The sequence below is a fragment of the Sinohyriopsis cumingii genome, chromosome 10 (genome assembly GCF_028554795.1).
Source record: "Sinohyriopsis cumingii isolate HCF-2022 chromosome 10, ASM2855479v2, whole genome shotgun sequence".
Classification (NCBI taxonomy): domain Eukaryota; kingdom Metazoa; phylum Mollusca; class Bivalvia; order Unionida; family Unionidae; genus Sinohyriopsis; species Sinohyriopsis cumingii.
The window spans coordinates 3,214,014-3,231,302 of record NC_142970.1 but is presented as its reverse complement, the minus strand read 5'-3'; the positions used below and the strand labels follow the sequence as shown (position 1 = coordinate 3,231,302).

Below are 17,289 nucleotides of genomic sequence, written 5' to 3'. Positions count from 1 at the left end.
AACACTCAGCAGGACTTCTAAAGAAGAAATGGACTTTTCAAAACAAGAAATGGTCTTCAAAAGAAGAAATGGACTTTTCAAAAGAAGAAATCAACTTCAAAAGAAGAAATGGACAGGACTTATCAGACAGTAGAGCATCAGTTCCATCATTTCTGTAGTAAGTTCCTTGGCCAAACTGCCTTGTTGATGACTTGCACTTGGGGTAATAAGGAAGAACCGCTTACCCGTATTTCGACAGAAGGTCCAGAGCAGCGAGGAACACTAAGCATAAATTCCATTCATGGAAATCTTGTTTACTATCTGAAATAAATGACAATGGGGTATAGCTAAAAGAGGTCATTGGAATTTCAATTTTGAAATCTGTATATGCTATAGAAAGTAATGAAATTATATCATTTCATTAAACTGATTTGAAATTTGTCCTGAACCTTATTGATCCAACTGCACATCAGGTTTACAGCTCACATCTATTTATATATGTAAGCCATTACAACATGTATGTCATACCTTGCTTAGCTGGTGATTGCTACATTGGCTGCATGTATCATTCCTTAACATAAGACAGAATTCAGTTTGTAAGATGTGTTTGTTGATAATATCTGAATTGCTTTATTTTGCTACATATATGCACATAATGATAAAAAACTTACAATGCAACCAGTTGTAGCACATGGACTTGTGCAGGGTGCATTTGTAAAAGCTATAGTGACTTAGAAAATGTGCAGTGGCTTTCAGTCCTGTAATGGTGCTTCTATAAACCAAAATGATGTTCACCAATTTTTTTCCAAAGGTAAATAACATATTTTAAAGGAACTTTTGTTGTCATTATCACTAAATCAAACTGCTTTGATATGTTGCATAATTTGTGGTACATGTACAACCAGTTCTTATAAGACCAGGTGTGACTTTTGGAGCTATTCCATATTTGATGTCAAAGTTATCAATACTTTAAAAATAAATTAGCAGATAGTTCATACTAAATGAACACAAAATTAGAAACTGAACAGTCCTCTTCAGCGAAGATGTTGAAATATATAATTTAATTGGAACTGGTAATTGTTGTGTCTATGACATGGTTACGAATTATATGAACATTTGCAGGAAATAAACTAAACTAAGCCATTTGTAGCTGTAAACATTGTAGCCTTTGTGTTGAAACATAATCAAAGTTTTTAATACAGTTTCATGGAAGTGAGATATTCTGTTCTGATTCTTGACCTTTTTTATGTGCACTCAGCAGACACATCAGGGTCTTTGCAATGTTCACTCTACATTATTGTTATGTTTTCAGGTGAACATTGTAGGTTCAAGTTATCTGGCACAGTATCTGATGGTAAATGAACAGAATAGATTAAAATTATCTGGCACATTATATGATGGTAAATGAAAGCACAAATTAAAATTATCAGGCACATTATATGATGGTAAATGAACAGCATAGTTTCAAATTATCTGGCACATTATATGATGGTAAATAAACAGCATAGATTAAAATTATCTGGCACATTATATGATGGTAAATGAACAGCATATTTTCAAATTATCTGGCACAGTATCTGATGGTAAATGAACAGCATAGATTCAAGTTATCTTGCACATTATATGATGGTAAATGAACAGCATAGATTAAAATTACCTGGCACATTATATGATGGTAAATGAACAGCATAGATTCAAGTTATCTGGCACAATTTATCTGGGTCTGTGGGGGCCCCGAGTAGCTGAGTGGTCTAAAGCGCTCTCCATTACGGATCACTGCCATCTCACCTCTGTCTGCGCGGGTTCAAGTCTAGGATTCGGCCAATGTGGGTATGTGAGAAAGCTTGCCAGTAGCTTCTCGTGGGTTGGTGGTTCTTCCTCCAACATTAATACTGGCCGCCATGCATAGCCTATCGTGTGCTGAAAAATGGCGTTAAACCCAACAACAACAACAACAGTCTGGGTCTGTGCTATTTGTGGTTTTGTTATTGCACTGCCATATCATATGTAATGTTTGCCATCTGTCCCTTTATGTTGTGTCATGTTCTGTCACATCATTTTGCTTCTGCTCAATAACTTTTGAAGGTCATTACAGGTTGACATCAAATTCTGGTTCCACTCAATAACATTTAAAGGTCGTTACATTAAGAAGACCTAGGTCAAGTTTGAATTCCACTGTTTTCTGGCAGAATCTTTTAGAGGTAGACCCTGTTAGACATAGGACTACTTGGTAACTTTCGGGGGGGGGGGGAGTTTATGGGACTTATTAAACTCTTGTTCTGTTTGAACTTTGACCTTTAATTGCATCACATTGGTTGGGGGCATCCATGTCATGTGGACATTTATAGTTAAATACAAATTTATATACAAGTAAATTTGGCATTAATATTAGTTGTTATATGCAGCTACCTCTTTACAAACTCTCCAGTATCAGTTCTGTTTTTATCTAAAGACAATGTTTGGATACCATGTGATGAATGGAAAGAAAAGGATAGAAATTCAATGATAATGATATAGATTTATTCACTGTTTATAGAATACCATGTCATGAATGAAAAGAAAAGGATAGAAATTCAATGATAATGATATAGATTTATTCACTGTTTATAGAATACCATGTCATGAATGGAAAGAAAAGGATAGAAATTCAATGATAATGATATAGATTTATTCACTGTTTATAGAATACCATGTCATGAATGGAAAGAAAAGGATAGAAATTCAATGATAATGATATAGATTTATTCACTGTTTATAGAACACCATGTCATGAATGGAAAGAAAAGGATAGAAATTCAATGATAATGATATAGATTTATTCACTGTTTATAGAATACCATGTCATGAATGGAAAGAAAAGGATAGAAATTCAATGATAATGATATAGATTTATTCACTGTTTATAGAATACCATGTCATGAATGGAAAGAAAAGGATAGAAATTCAATGATAATGATATAGATTTATTCACTGTTTATAGAATACCATGTCATGAATGGAAAGAAAAGGATAGAAATTCAATGATAATGATATAGATTTATTCACTGTTTATAGAACACCATGTCATGAATGAAAAGTGAAGAAATTCACTGAAAATAATGCACATTTATTCAGTTTCTAATGACGAGAGCTTGCTTTGAAATAGTAAGATCAGAATATACAAGTTACCCAATGTACATGTGCAAAGTTGCCCTACTGAATAGAACATGAACCCAGTCTAACCTTACTTTAATGCACATCCAGATTAGTGTCAATACAATTAGCATGAAATAAAATATTCAATAAATGGCATCAAACCTGATCTGTTGGCACTTAATGTGTGGGACAATGTAGTCTATTCTACCTCATGTGGGAAGATGCAAATCTATGGCGCATCATGTGTGTTAAGCTGTTGTAATGGTTAATTATAGTGTTTGAATTTTATTACAGATCCAATCACCTATATATAAACAAATCCGCACCATGGTTACCATAGCAACCAGCATTGAGAGCCAAGTTCGGCTGAATGACGGAGTGGATATACCGATGTTTGGACTTGGAGTTTATGAAGCCCGTGATGGGGGAGAGGCAGAGAGAGCAGTCACACATGCGTTGAACCATAAATACCGCCTGATAGATACGGCCGAGTTTTATCAGTTTGTTCTTTTTTTTAATTTTACCTCATTAGAGTTAACAGGTTGTATCAAGTCCTGTTTGTCTTGGCTAAAGGTCTTTATTAAACAAGAGCAGTACCCACCTAGCTAAAGTCCTTTATTAGACAAAATCAATATTCACACAGCTTCTATATTCCTTGTATCATGTTCTTAGTTTTTTACTGAAAAGTATAAAATTCATATATAAGTTACAAAACAAAAGACAGTTAGTTGCCTGACACATTTTTTACATTGAAGTGGGTTGCTGAAAAGATATGTTTTTAGTTATATAATTTGGAATGTGAGGATTTATCAATGAAATCCATTGTGCAGTTTGTTACCCCCACACTTTGTGAAGAAAAGGTGAGAGTTGTGTTAGGCTGTCTGTCTGAACATGTGTGTGTGTGTGTAATGTCATAAAACTCCTTATTAACTTTTTAAAATCAAGGCTTCAAAATTTATAATATGGTTGGGTATTGTCTTTTGATGTGCACTCATCATTGTCTCTCTTTCTTCTTCATGCAGACTTGCACACATGTCATTGTGAAGTCAGACTACAGTACATATTTCTATAATTTTCCAGTCTGATATAATAACCATGCCCACTGTACAGATTTTTTTAGTTGATAAGGAAGCCAATTGTACTTTTGACTGACACTACAGTGACTGATTCAATATGCTGGAAAAGTGTTTTTGGTGAAGATTTCATCAATAATCATTGATCATGTCCTCTCGATTGACAAACAAGCTAATCAAAATCAGTACAACATTTCTGTCAGCCGATGAAATTGATCATCTTATATTTCTTTGCAATTGTTTCAGTAAACTTGGGATGCACTCTGTTCAGAATGATCTTTGATGATCTGTTTTATGTGTCATGGAGGGAACATTCATGTGCTAAAGATGGAAACAAGGTCATTGACATAAGGGCACAGCCTAAAATATGCCCTGCTCTTATTAACACATGGCTTTAGCTTCAAGACTTTGTATGATATCTTGTTGGGCCTTGATAAAAATGGTGTCATATGATATCTTGTTGGGCCTTGATAAAAATGGTGTCATATGATATCTTGTTGGGCCTTGATAAAAATAGTGTGATATGATATCTTGTTGGGCCTTGATAAAAATGGTGTCATATGATATCCTGTTGGGCCTTGATAAAATGGTGTCATATGATATCTTGTTGGGCCTTGATAAAAATGCTGTCATATGATATCTTGTTGGGCCTTGATAAAAATGGTGTCATATGATATCTTGTTGGGCCTTAATAAAAATGGTGCCATTTGGACATCCAATAGCACAGGTTTGTTATCACTCCTCCTAAACTACTTGGATTTTTGCCATGAAACTTTACACACAATTTCAGCCCATGGTTCAGTTGGTCAAAAATGAAAATGGTACCACTTGGACACCCAATATAGCTGCTACTGTAACTGTTTTGAAATTCTTATCACTACTCTTCTGGAATTGAATGGTTATATTAGCATACAGTTTTTGGATGAGAACTAATTATGATGTCTAGTGGATTCTAAATAAATAGTATGCTGATCTGACATGTAACGATGTCTGGTTGGCTCTAAATGGAAATAGTTATCTGATGTGGCTGCCACGGTGGTCATGATCTTGTTATTGCTACTTCTGAACATAAAGACATATCAACATGGGGTAAGCAACTAAAGACTAACTATTGCATAATCTTGGTCCTCAATGAAAATGATGCCAATCTAACACCCAGTATAGCCACCGTGGTGGCCATCTTGAATATCTTGTCATTGCTACTCCTGAATCGATAGCCACATCAACATATGGATTCCACCAAATGGATAGACACATCAACACATGGATTTCACCAAATGGATAGCCACATCAACACATGGATTTCACCAAATGGATAGCCACATCAACACATGGATTTCACCAAATTAATAGCCACATCAACACATGGATTTCACCAAATGATTTCTTATGATATCTAGTTGATATCATGCCATGATAGCCATCTTGAAGATCTTGTTATTGATATCCCTTCTGAATGGGTGATCATATCTATGGGGGGGGATAACAAAACACTTATAATAATGTGTGCTTGGTCATCATAGAAACTGGTGCCAGTCTTACCTCTAATATGGCTTCCACATTGGCCAGTTTGAAATTCTTGTTATCACTTGAATATATAACACTTAGCACTTGAAAATGAAGAAACTGTCTCTTATTGGAATCTGGGGTTTCTTCTCTACCATAGAGCAATGGTCTCTTTGAAGCAGCAGCAAGAACTTTCCTTGTTGGGTCTTATCATCTGGTTTTAGAAGATTGATAAGTAACACCACAGAAAGACTTTATACCATTTCTCTAGTGATATCAAAGCATTTCCAGTAAATAAATTTACAAATTCATCAAGGAGCCTGAGAAAAAAAAAAAAAAAAAAAATCAAGGAGCCTGAGATCATCCAGGCACTGGTACTTGTTGATCTGAAGATTATCCATTGCAATTAAATAGGCATTTGGAATTAGCTTAGCAACAGTTACCATATGTGATACTGTCAGACATAGAACTGTATCAAGAGTGTTGCTTTATGCCATATGTATCTAGAGTGTTGCTTTATGCCATACATGATACTGTCAAGCATAGTACTGTATCTAGAGTGTTGCTTTATGCCATACATGATACTGTCAAACATAAGACTGTATCTAGAGTGTTGCTTTATGCCACACATGATACAGTCAAACACAAGACTGTATCTAGAGTGTTGCTTTATGCCGTACATGATACTGTCAAACATAAGACTGTATCTAGAGTGTTGCTTTATGCCAAACATGATACTGTCAAACATAAGACTGTATCTAGAGTGTTGATTTATGCCAAACATGATATTGTCAAACATAAGACTGTGTCTAGAGTGTTGATTTATGCTGCATGATCAGATTTGGAAGAATATACATGTTTATTACATATTGCTTGGTTTACAAAGGCAGAGTTTTGAAGAACACACAAACTGACAAAATTGTTCTTCTGCTTGTGATCATGGAATGTTTTGTTATATCTCTACTACAATAACTGGTCCAACCATTTTTCCTGTTGAAACTTACTGGCATTTTGTGATTAAAATTTTCATCCTGGTCATTTAGTCTTTCATGATTGTTCATGATGGATGATGCTTGTTGTGTATATTGAAGGTCAGTTATAGTGATATAACTCTTTACCAAAATCTTGTTATTTGTTAAGTAAATCGGTGGCAATTTATGATAACAAACTTATTTTATTGTTTGTTGTTGCTATGGGTAACTGATGAACAAAACTTGGATAGGTGCTTTGGTTGCTTGATTTATATTTTACTTGAATGTTCTTTTCAGTGTCAGCACTCTTATTTGAAGCAAAGCCACAACAGTATTGTTATTGTGATACTGACAATGTAAAACGGAGATTCACTTTGATACTGGCAATATAAAGTGGGGATTTTCTTTGATGCTGACAATATAAAGTGGGGATTCTCTTTGATGCTGACAGTATAAAGTAGGGAGTCTCTTTGATGCTGACAATATATAAAGTGGGGATTCTCTTTAAAGTTGACAGTATAAAGTGGGGATCCTCTTTGATGCTGACAGTAAATAGTGGAGATTCTCTTTGATGCTGACAATGTAAGGTGGGGCTTCTCTTTGATGCTGACACTTTGAAGTGTGGATTCTCTTTGATACTTGACAGAATAATTGTTAGTAGTTATGGGATCACTTGGGGGCAAAAATGTATTCATGGTCTGCTTTGTTTTTAGAAATGTAAAGCCAAGGTGATGAAGCAGATAACCAATGCTGAATCAGATTGACACCTGTCATATGAAGATGGGCCATCCTGAACATACTTTGTTAGATGTAGTGTTTAAAATTATTAAATTTTACAGCTATGAAAGTAAATCCAAGAAAAAGAGTGTAGTAGATGTTCATAGCTATGATTGAATGACATGAGAATTTTGTCCAGCCTGGAAAACTGACCATGTGCTACATTTGACTAAGTCATTTATAAAGACTCCGTGACATATGATGATGCTTGGTTTGATGCAGCTTGGCAATGTTGTCATTCTGTTGATCAGTCAAATGTGATATGGTGTTTACCATCTCTGTCAAATGCCATTTTTCTGTTGGCATGCTCTTGATCTATCAAATGTGATACAGTGTGTACCATCTCTATCGAATGCCATTGTTCTTTTGGCATACTGTTGATATGTCAATTGCAGTACAGTTTGTACCATCTTTATTGAATACCGTTTTTCTTTTGGCATACTGTTGATCTGTCAAATGTGGTAAAGTTAGTACCATCTTTATCGAATACCATTTTTCTTTTGGAATATTGTTGATCTGTCAAATGTGATCAAGTGTGTACTATCTCTATCGAATACTATTTTTCTGTTGGTATACTGTTGATCTGTCAAATGTGATAAAGTTTGTACCATCTTTATTGAATACCATTTTTCTTTTGGAATATTGTTGATCTGTAAAATGTGATAAAGTGTATACTATCTCTATCGAATACTATTTTTCTATTGGTATACTGTTGATCTGTCAAATGTGATAAAGTTTGTACCATCTTTATCGAATACCATTTTTCTTTTGGAATATTGTTGATCTGTAAAATGTGATAAAGTGTATACTATCTCTATCGAATACTATTTTTCTGTTGGGATACTGTTGATCTGTCAAATGTGATAAAGTTTGTACCATCTTTATCAAATACTATTTTTCTGTTGGTATACTGTTGATCTGACAAATGTGATAAAGTTTGTACCATCTTTATCAAATACTATTTTTCTGTTGGTGTACTGTTGATCTGTCAAATGTGATAAAGTTTGTACCATCTTTATCAAATACTATTTTTCTGTTGGCATACTGTTGATCTGTCAAATGTGATAAAGTTTGTACCATCTTTACCAAATACCATTTTTCTGTGCCCATCATACATATATGGCTACAAACTGACAGTTACTCCTCGTATTTTCTTTTTTTATAGAAATGAAGAGGACTGTGGTCATGCCATCAGGAAATCAGATATTCCTCGGAAAAACATCTTTCTGGTTACAAAGCTGTGGGACAATGGTGCCAAGAAATGTCAGAGTCATTTCGCAACCAGTCACAAGAAGTAAAGTATTTTTCTTTATTATTGATAGATTTGAGAAAATTGAGTTGCATGTCAATGAATGTAATAAATTCTCACCCATAGGGATATGATTTCTGCCATGTATACTAGCTGTATACCTGCCATATTTCTAAACAGTGTTGGAAGTTGAAGATTCAGAATGTGTGTTTTGAGGTCCAGAGGAGGGGGGTGGGCAGTGCATGTGAACTATAAAAACAATGTCAGATTAATTTTTCATATAAAATTTATTGGATATTCAAATTTTAGAAAAAGAAAATAACGTGTTTTCTTTGAAGCATTTAATATACTTACAACACAAAAATAACTGATAGATTTAGCATTGTCAAGTACCATTACCGTACACATGTCCAGACCCCCATAAACGCAAACACACAGACATTAATTAAAAACAATACAAAGTTTCTGCCTTCAGAGTCTATTGGACAGTGGAATATTTTCTTACCTAGATGCATTTTTTTGCTGTTGTTATTAAGTAAGTGGGTTGAGGATGAAGGTATGAAGGTAAATACAGATGTTTTGTTCATTTTTGCATCCTTCTGAGACTGAATGTTAATGTTATTCAAACTTTCCTGAAAATGTTTCAAGTTTTGGGCATGGAAAATGATCTTTTGGCATCAGTATTTGCTGTGATGGAGTGGCATTGCTACTTTGATGGATGTTGTGTACCTCGTAATGACTAATTTTGATATATGTGCAGCAAAACAAAAATGCTCCCCCTTCCTGCTGTTTTTCACAAAGTCAAACTCCAGCCTGGAGTTCTGAAATTTAATTTTGCAGGACTTGACTTTTCCTAAATCACAGCTACATTTCAACATTTTACCTTAAACATGAACCACACATGTACACTATTTCAGCTACTGAAATACTTGTGTCTTGCATTTTACATATTGGAATGAAATCCAACTTCAAAGAAATATTACACTGATCACAAACTTGCCAGTAATCTGTAATAATGGTGGCTTATGTATTCTCATTCAATGCAGTGCGGTAATTTTTGTTCTTTAACATGTATCAGTATGATTGTATCTATGGTAACTCAAATGAATTGGGTTGTTGCACTAAGTATAACAACAGTTTTTATACATATGCAGATTAACCTAATTGACTTTGTTAAAGCAGTGTTCAGATTTTTCCTTTGAATATGTTCCTCAGTCACATTATTTTAGGAATATTAGCCTGCTACCTTCTGAATCCGGCTTTTCTAAAAGACAAAAATCATCTTTTTCTGTCTAGCTTCGCTGCTGGACTGGATAACATCATCCAGTTTATCTTCCATCAATCCATGCCTTTGCATTGTTCTAATTGACTTGTCCAATGTTTCTTTTGGATTTATTATGGGGATATTTGATTTTACTTCAGGTTGTATAAATTTTTAGTCAAATTTGAGTGATTTGGTCACCTTTAGGGACCTCATCCTTTTTAGACCCTGTCACACAACACTGTTGTTTGCCTCTGCAAGGCCATTACAAGTTAGTGCCACTTTGACATTTTTGCTTGCTCTTTTTGTAGCAAAGTCATTTAAGTACTTGAAATCTATTAGTTCAAAGCTTAGTTTTTAATGCAACACTGACTTGTTTTATTCCTTCGTTAGTTATGTGGAATATATTTATATTAGTGAGTTAATAACTTGATGAATTAATAATTTTTGGCAGGATATAGACCTATCATATCTTGTTCTTGGTCTCATTTGAAAATAACCCCTCACTCTGTTTCCAAATGGAACCAATCCTGGGTTTTAACATGGCTCGATTAGAATCCATTCGAACCTCTGGCCTGCATCTTGCTAAAGTTGCTATCATACATCAGGTTGCTGTCATACATCAAGTCATGTTTCCTTCTGCATGCAGTGTAAATGAGCTGCATACCCTTTATGTCAGCCTGAACTCTTCTCAGTTCAGATCAGGGTTTGGTGGTTCTCTTGACACAACCATGCTTTGTAGCACAAAATAGGTTACCACCTATCAGTAACCAAATAGTTATCCTTCACTCGCTCTCTTCCATGCAAGATCCTGTTTGCGCTCTGAAGTACTACTGGAAATGCACAGAGACAATTCATGGCACACGCAAACACCTCTTCCTACCAGTTTGACCCAAAACACAGGTTATCACCCCTCAAGGCTGAAATGAGTTGTACACTCAGTGTACTCTGATGTCATGCCATATGAGTTGTACATTCATTGTACTCTTGACGTCTCACCAGATGAGTTGTACACTCAGTGTACTCTGATGTCTTGCCATATGAGTTGTACATTCAGTGTACTCTGATGTCTCACCAGATGAGTTGTATGCTCAGTGTACTCTGATGTCTCACCAGATGAGTTGTGCACTCAGTGTACTCTGATGTCTTGCCATATGAGTTGTACATTCAGTGTACTCTGATGTCTCACCAGATGAGTTGTACGCTCAGTGTACTCTGATGTCTCACCAGATGAGTTGTACACTCAGTGTACTCTGATGTCTTGCAGCATGAGTTGTACATTCATTGTACTCTGATGTCTCACCAGATGAGTTGTACACTCAGTGTACTCTGAGGTCTCACCAGATGCGTTGTACACTCAGTGTACTCTGATGTCTCACCAGATGAGAGTCACCTCATGAAGATTACTGCTCAGAAGCTTCAAGCCATCTCTGTGAGCCTCACATTCAAATGCAGTGTTTCAATCCAAGATATAATAGAAGCTGTTGGTTGGCATATAGAGTCTCATCTCAAAGACAAACCTTGAATCTGGTAGGTCCAGTGATGGCAGCATAGATGGCCACTAGACCCAACTTGATCAGTCAGCACAGCCTGTTAGCAGTGCAGGATTTGCCAGTGAAATTTTACAGGTAAGAAGATTTCAGTATTCATCTTCTTAACCATTTCTTAGGGCCACAGGTCTAATGATCCAGACTGTGTTGCTTATGTAAGTAGGAAAATGTGTTAACATTCACATTAGGAATCAGCGATTCTTCTCTAAATGGATACCCAAGGTAGATGTCGGATGTTCAGAATCCCCTCCTCCTATTGCTTATTTTCCTACTGTATTGTGATTGGGGAACAAGGAGAAAGCAAACTTTTTAAGTAAATTATGTTTTTCCGAGAATACTTACCCAATCACATTACTTAAAAACCTTCCCAACCACCCTGTCATGTGAACGTCCTTGTTAGTATCTTGCTCAGTAAAAACTAGCAACACCTGGCAGTGCCAAGGGGAGGTACTGAACAAGAGTTATTGTCCTTTGTTTATTGATATAGACAGAAAAAGACAATTTTCATCTTTTAGAAGGCTGGATTCATGCGGTAGAAGGCTTATATTCCTAATGTCATGTGATTGGGTAAGTATTCTCGGAGAAACATAATTTACTTAAAAATTTGCTTTCTTGACTTGTTATCAACCTACCTATTCTCAGCCAGTTAAGCAATCTGTGAAGTGGAGGTTGGTTATCTCTGTTTTACCTTTTAAATGACATAATAATCAGATATATAAAACTGCCCTCAGGATAGTTTTACATGAGCTCTAAACAGGGCTGTTTTACACAAGGTCTAAATAGGGCTGTTTACATGAACTCCAAATAATGCTGTTTGCATGAGCTCTAAACAGGGCTGTCTTACATGAGCTCTAAACAGGGCTGTTACATGAGCTCTAAACAGGGCTGTTTACGTGAACTCTAAACAAGGCTGTCTTACATGAGCTCTAAGCAGGGCTTTTTACATGAACTCTAAACAGGGCTGTCTTATATGAGCTCTAAATAGGTCTGTTTACATGAACTCTAAATAGGGCTGTTTACATGAACTCTAAACAGGGCTGTCTTATATGAGTTCTAAATAGGTCTGTTTACATGAACTCTAAATAGGGCTGTTTACATGAACTCTAAACAGGGCTGTTTTACATGAGCTCTAAACAGGTATGTTTTACATGAGCTCTGAACAGGGCTGTTTATCACTTTACCTCATGCAAGCGCCTTTGGACGCCTCTACTTCATTTGTGTGGAAGCGCCTTTTGACGCCTCTACTCCATTCACATGGAAGCGCCTTTATTCCGTTTACATGGAAGTGCCTTTTGATGCCTGCTTTAAATATCGGCTATTTTTGGTGGGCTTTCGATGTGCCACTTTCGGGGAAAACCCCCTATTAGATATCTCATTCCTTGCTGTGAATGACCATTACGTCAGATCACGTCGCTATTTAAGCTCTGGTCAAAATCTGCTATTTAAAGTAAATGGGTCATATTCTCCACTCTCCAAAATGGAGGTCGCAGATTTCGTTCAGTACTTTTCACAATTAGAATCACAACTATGAAAGCTTCAATAACTTAGGTAAAGGCTCTGATATTGATGTAGGTAGCAATTAGTTTTTATAAATTATCAAATTCAGATGACTTAGTGATGTAGACGCAGACAAAGAACTTGTAAATTTTGAGTATGAGAAATGGCAGCTACGGTTAGTCATGCGGCTTCACTGACTTGACGGTGAACAAGTTCTCTCAAGATTTTAAAGCACATAAAAAATTCTTTCTTGAAAAATAATTACACAGCTATAGCGATCAGACTTTACTCTTAATTTTTCCATACATAATAGATGTGTACCAAAAAAGTAAAATGGTTAAAATTGCTGTAAAACGTAACATACACTACGCTGCATAACAGTTAACAGGCAGGCCTGTGTGTATGGAGTCGAATAGGTAACTGGTGTTCTATTTATAGCTCACTGCACTGGGTAACTTTGCTTCATGTGTATTGGAGGGCTAAAAAGCCATACACTCCATGAGGTAAAGGGTTACATAAGCTCTAAAAAGGCTGTTTTCCATGAGCCAAAACAGGGCTGTTTTACATTAAACAAATCTAAACAGGTCTGTTTACATGGGCTCTAAACTGGGCTGTTTTGTATGGGCTCAAAACAGGGCTGTTTTACATGAGCTCTAAATAGGGCTTTTTTACATGAGCTCTAAACAGGGCTGTTTACATGAGCTCTAAACAGGGCTGTTTTTCATGGGCTGTAAATAGGGCTGTTTACTGTATATACAAACTTTAGACTTTGGGAATGTATAGTGGTTGCCAAAAAATGTCTAAGTTTATTTCTTCTTTTTTTCCCCATTATATTTTTAAAATCATGTTTTTTTTCAAAACACAACCATGTTGGGGAATTTGGAAGTCTAAAAAACATTTCTTCACGTGACACATGTTATGGCAGGAATGCATCTGCAAACTGCACATCTGCTGTCACATAATGTGCAGGTAGATCTTGTTAGGATTAATTAATTGAACGGACAATATACACTTATCTGCCAATACATTATGCAGTGGCAGATCAGTTTATGTTGTTTGCAGCTGAACTTACTGCATAGCATAATGTGTACACATTCCAGTAGTGTTAATTTTGTTTTGACTTCTTCTGCAAATGAGTATGATGTTCTTTCAATGTATCTTCTTTAGTTAAGGCTGCAAGTGGACTGTGTTGAAAATGTACATTGATTTAGTGTTAATAATGTGTTAAGGTTGTGACTGAGCCATGTTGAAGTATACAGCGATTGGTAAGATTTGAAATATATGTACAAATTTATCCTGACAAGACTTGTTTGTTTTTCAGGCTTGGTCTGGACTATGTGGATATGTACCTAATTCACAGTCCCAATGGAAACAAAATTGTAGAGACTTACAAGACCATGCTGGACCTTAAAGGGCAGGGATTAATCAGGTATGAGGCAAGAAGTTTGATCAAAAACAATGGAACAAAGAATGAACCTGACAGAAGATATTGAACATCTTGATCATTCCAAATATCAATACAACACTCTCTCTCTTTATAACACTGTTAATCGGAGCTATAAATGTAGGGATTAAACGATTCATTGATATCGATACAAAATGATACTTAGCGTATGTAAGTTATTTTAGTCTTCAGCAGTCATGAATAAGTATTATTAGTTTCCTTTGTTATCCTTTAAATTTAGAATTCATCTGAAACAGCATCTGCAGTTACAGGCACTCATTTTTAAAAACAAAAAATGCTTGAGAATACTCGCTTGCTGTTTACAAATTAACACAAAGTGGCATGGTTCTTAATCTCCCCCCCCCCAATTGCATGCTAATTATTTTAACCCAGCAGCATGTCCAGCATATAGGATACATTTTCAAACATGTTCTGCATGTATAGTGAAGTATTTCATTCATCATTGAATAACCTCACTTTTATGCGAAGTTTTTATGCTGAATTGTACCTTGTCCACATTTATCGATTTGAAAACTACACTACCGGCATGTCACAAGTTGAAATACATTACATTGAACTCTCATTGGTGGTTACTGCTCATTCCACTCCAAGTTAAACAATAACCACCAATCAGAAATTAATGCAGTTTATTACCTGTGTGACAAACAGGAAGTACTGGTCAAGCAACAGAGAAACTGAGCACAAAAATCATTAATTCATATGTAAAGTACTTAGAAATTCTGTCAGGGTGTGTGATGGCATGAATCATGCAAAATTTGTACAACTTTGCACACGGCGAACAATGATGCATGAGAACTCCGTGAATTAGTTGAAAGTCCTGCATGTGAAAATGTGGTGAAGTACACAATTTTTATTTAACCATTTTTGTTGCAGTATCTATTTTTCAGGTAGGGAACTGTTTGCACCTCTGTGTTCTTAAAGCCTGATATGAATGGTTGTTAAAGTAAATATGATTGGTACATTGTGCCCTGGAATAACCATTGTAGCATAGTTTGAACCTTCCATCAAGGAAGTTTTATAAATGCATGTTCAAAATACAGGCTGCATAGAAAACCCCAAATCTCTGATTCCTGGCATGGATCATTACGTTTTTGTTTGGCAAATTCTAGCTGTTGATAATGATGACAATAGTTTTTAAAGTTATGAATTATATCAGATTATTGGAGCTGGGAAAGTGTTAATAGGGATACCAGTGAGTGATGTTGAGCCCAAAAATGGTGTTAAATACGAGTCAGATTACAAGTTAGATGGACAATAATAGATAGCATGACAGCCAGTCTCCCTTTCAGCGGTATTTTGAAACAGAATGTAGATATGGCAGAATACTGAGCCTAAATAAAATACAGACAATTTAAAGTAGAATGCAATTTTCATTTCTCCTTCAAATACATTACCCAATCTTAATACCTTTGGAGAACTACCACTGACTCGCAAATCCAGCCCTCTGCTCAATACAACTTTTAGCTAAATGGAGCTAAAAGTTGTCTGCTGACCCATGTGTCAGTCAGGCAGAGTGATATCCCCTTATCTATAAGACTTGGCAGCAGTGTGTAAGGATATTCCAATTTTTACTTCTCACCTGTGCGACACAGCATGCTCTTTTTGCAAGAGACCTCGCCATCAATTTTCATCTTGGAAGCATACCTGTTTCAGTTGGAGAAGTCCTTTCACTTCAAGGAAAGTATAAAGTCCTTTCACTTCAAGGAAAGTATACTCCATCTCTGTTCCCAACTTTTCTCTCTCACTTTCACCACATTTGTTCATACTTGTGTTATGTACTTGTAGAGGCTGTCTCCAAGCCTTCCTACAGGTAGTATTATCTGTATATTGTAATTATTTATACTTAGATATATATAGAACCTTTAATGCTTTGTTGTTGTTGTTGTAGTGTTTAACGCCATTTTTCAGCACACGATAGGCTATACATGGCGGCCAGTATTAATGGTGGAGGAAGAACCCTGAAAAACCCAGGGAAGAATCATCGACCCACAAGAAGCTACTGGCAGGCTTTCCCATGTACCCACGCTAGCCGAGCCTTGGACTCGAACCCACGCAGACAGAGGTGAGATAGCAGTGATCCGTAATGGAGAGCGCTTTAGACCACTCGGCCACTCGGGGCCCCCTTAATGCTTTGTCTGCTATTTTTTACATTGGCAGTCTTAGTGTCCGGACATAACACTAAAATGATTATACCTGTCCAAGACATCCTTGACCTTTCCATCAGGTAGTATTGGCTTAAATTCATCTGCTATAACATATTTTTCCAGGTAACTTTCTTTTGGTCAACTCTGCACTGTATCAATATTCAAATAAAATGTGCAGGCATATTGTTGTATATTTACTCTCTCTATGGTTTGTTGACATTAGACTGTTCTCACTTACTGGGCCAATGTTAAGCTTTAGCTTGCGCCAGTAGTACCTACGAGGTGGCAGGGCTAGGACCCTCATGTTTATATTTTCTGCTCATTATACTTATTTGTTTGAACTATGGACAAAGCACAGAAACAGACTTCGAAAAATGATAATATCTTCAGTCTGCAAGCTGTACCTTTCATCTGTACAAGATTTTTGGGTGGAAAAGGGGACAACTCAACCTCTCTCCCTTCAGCACCAGAAATCAACAAGATCAGAAACTGTCCTGGTACCCAAGTCACCCCCACCAGACCCAAGGTTACTAACGATTTCTATTAGACTTAATGCTGTTTCTCTTGTGGAACAACGAGGGAAAGAGCTTAACAAAGAGCCATCACTTCCCTTTCAATCTACAGATATATAAACAGGTTACATGGATCAAGCATCTCGTAATTTGTCACAACATTACGAATC

General features: G+C 36.1%; 1 protein-coding gene across 3 annotated transcripts in view; it reads left to right on the top strand.

The window, feature by feature from the left end:
* The window catches only part of LOC149789498 (uncharacterized), a 59,074-nt gene that overhangs the window by 19,480 nt on the left and 22,305 nt on the right, over positions 1-17,289 (top strand). For all 3 annotated transcript variants that reach the window (XM_089971522.1, XM_089971524.1, XM_089971523.1), the window contains exons 3-5: positions 3,409-3,614; positions 8,607-8,735; positions 14,320-14,427. In XM_089971522.1, coding sequence (XP_089827648.1) covers positions 3,409-3,614; positions 8,607-8,735; positions 14,320-14,427 — 443 coding nt within the window. The remainder of the gene's footprint in view (positions 1-3,408; positions 3,615-8,606; positions 8,736-14,319; positions 14,428-17,289) is intronic.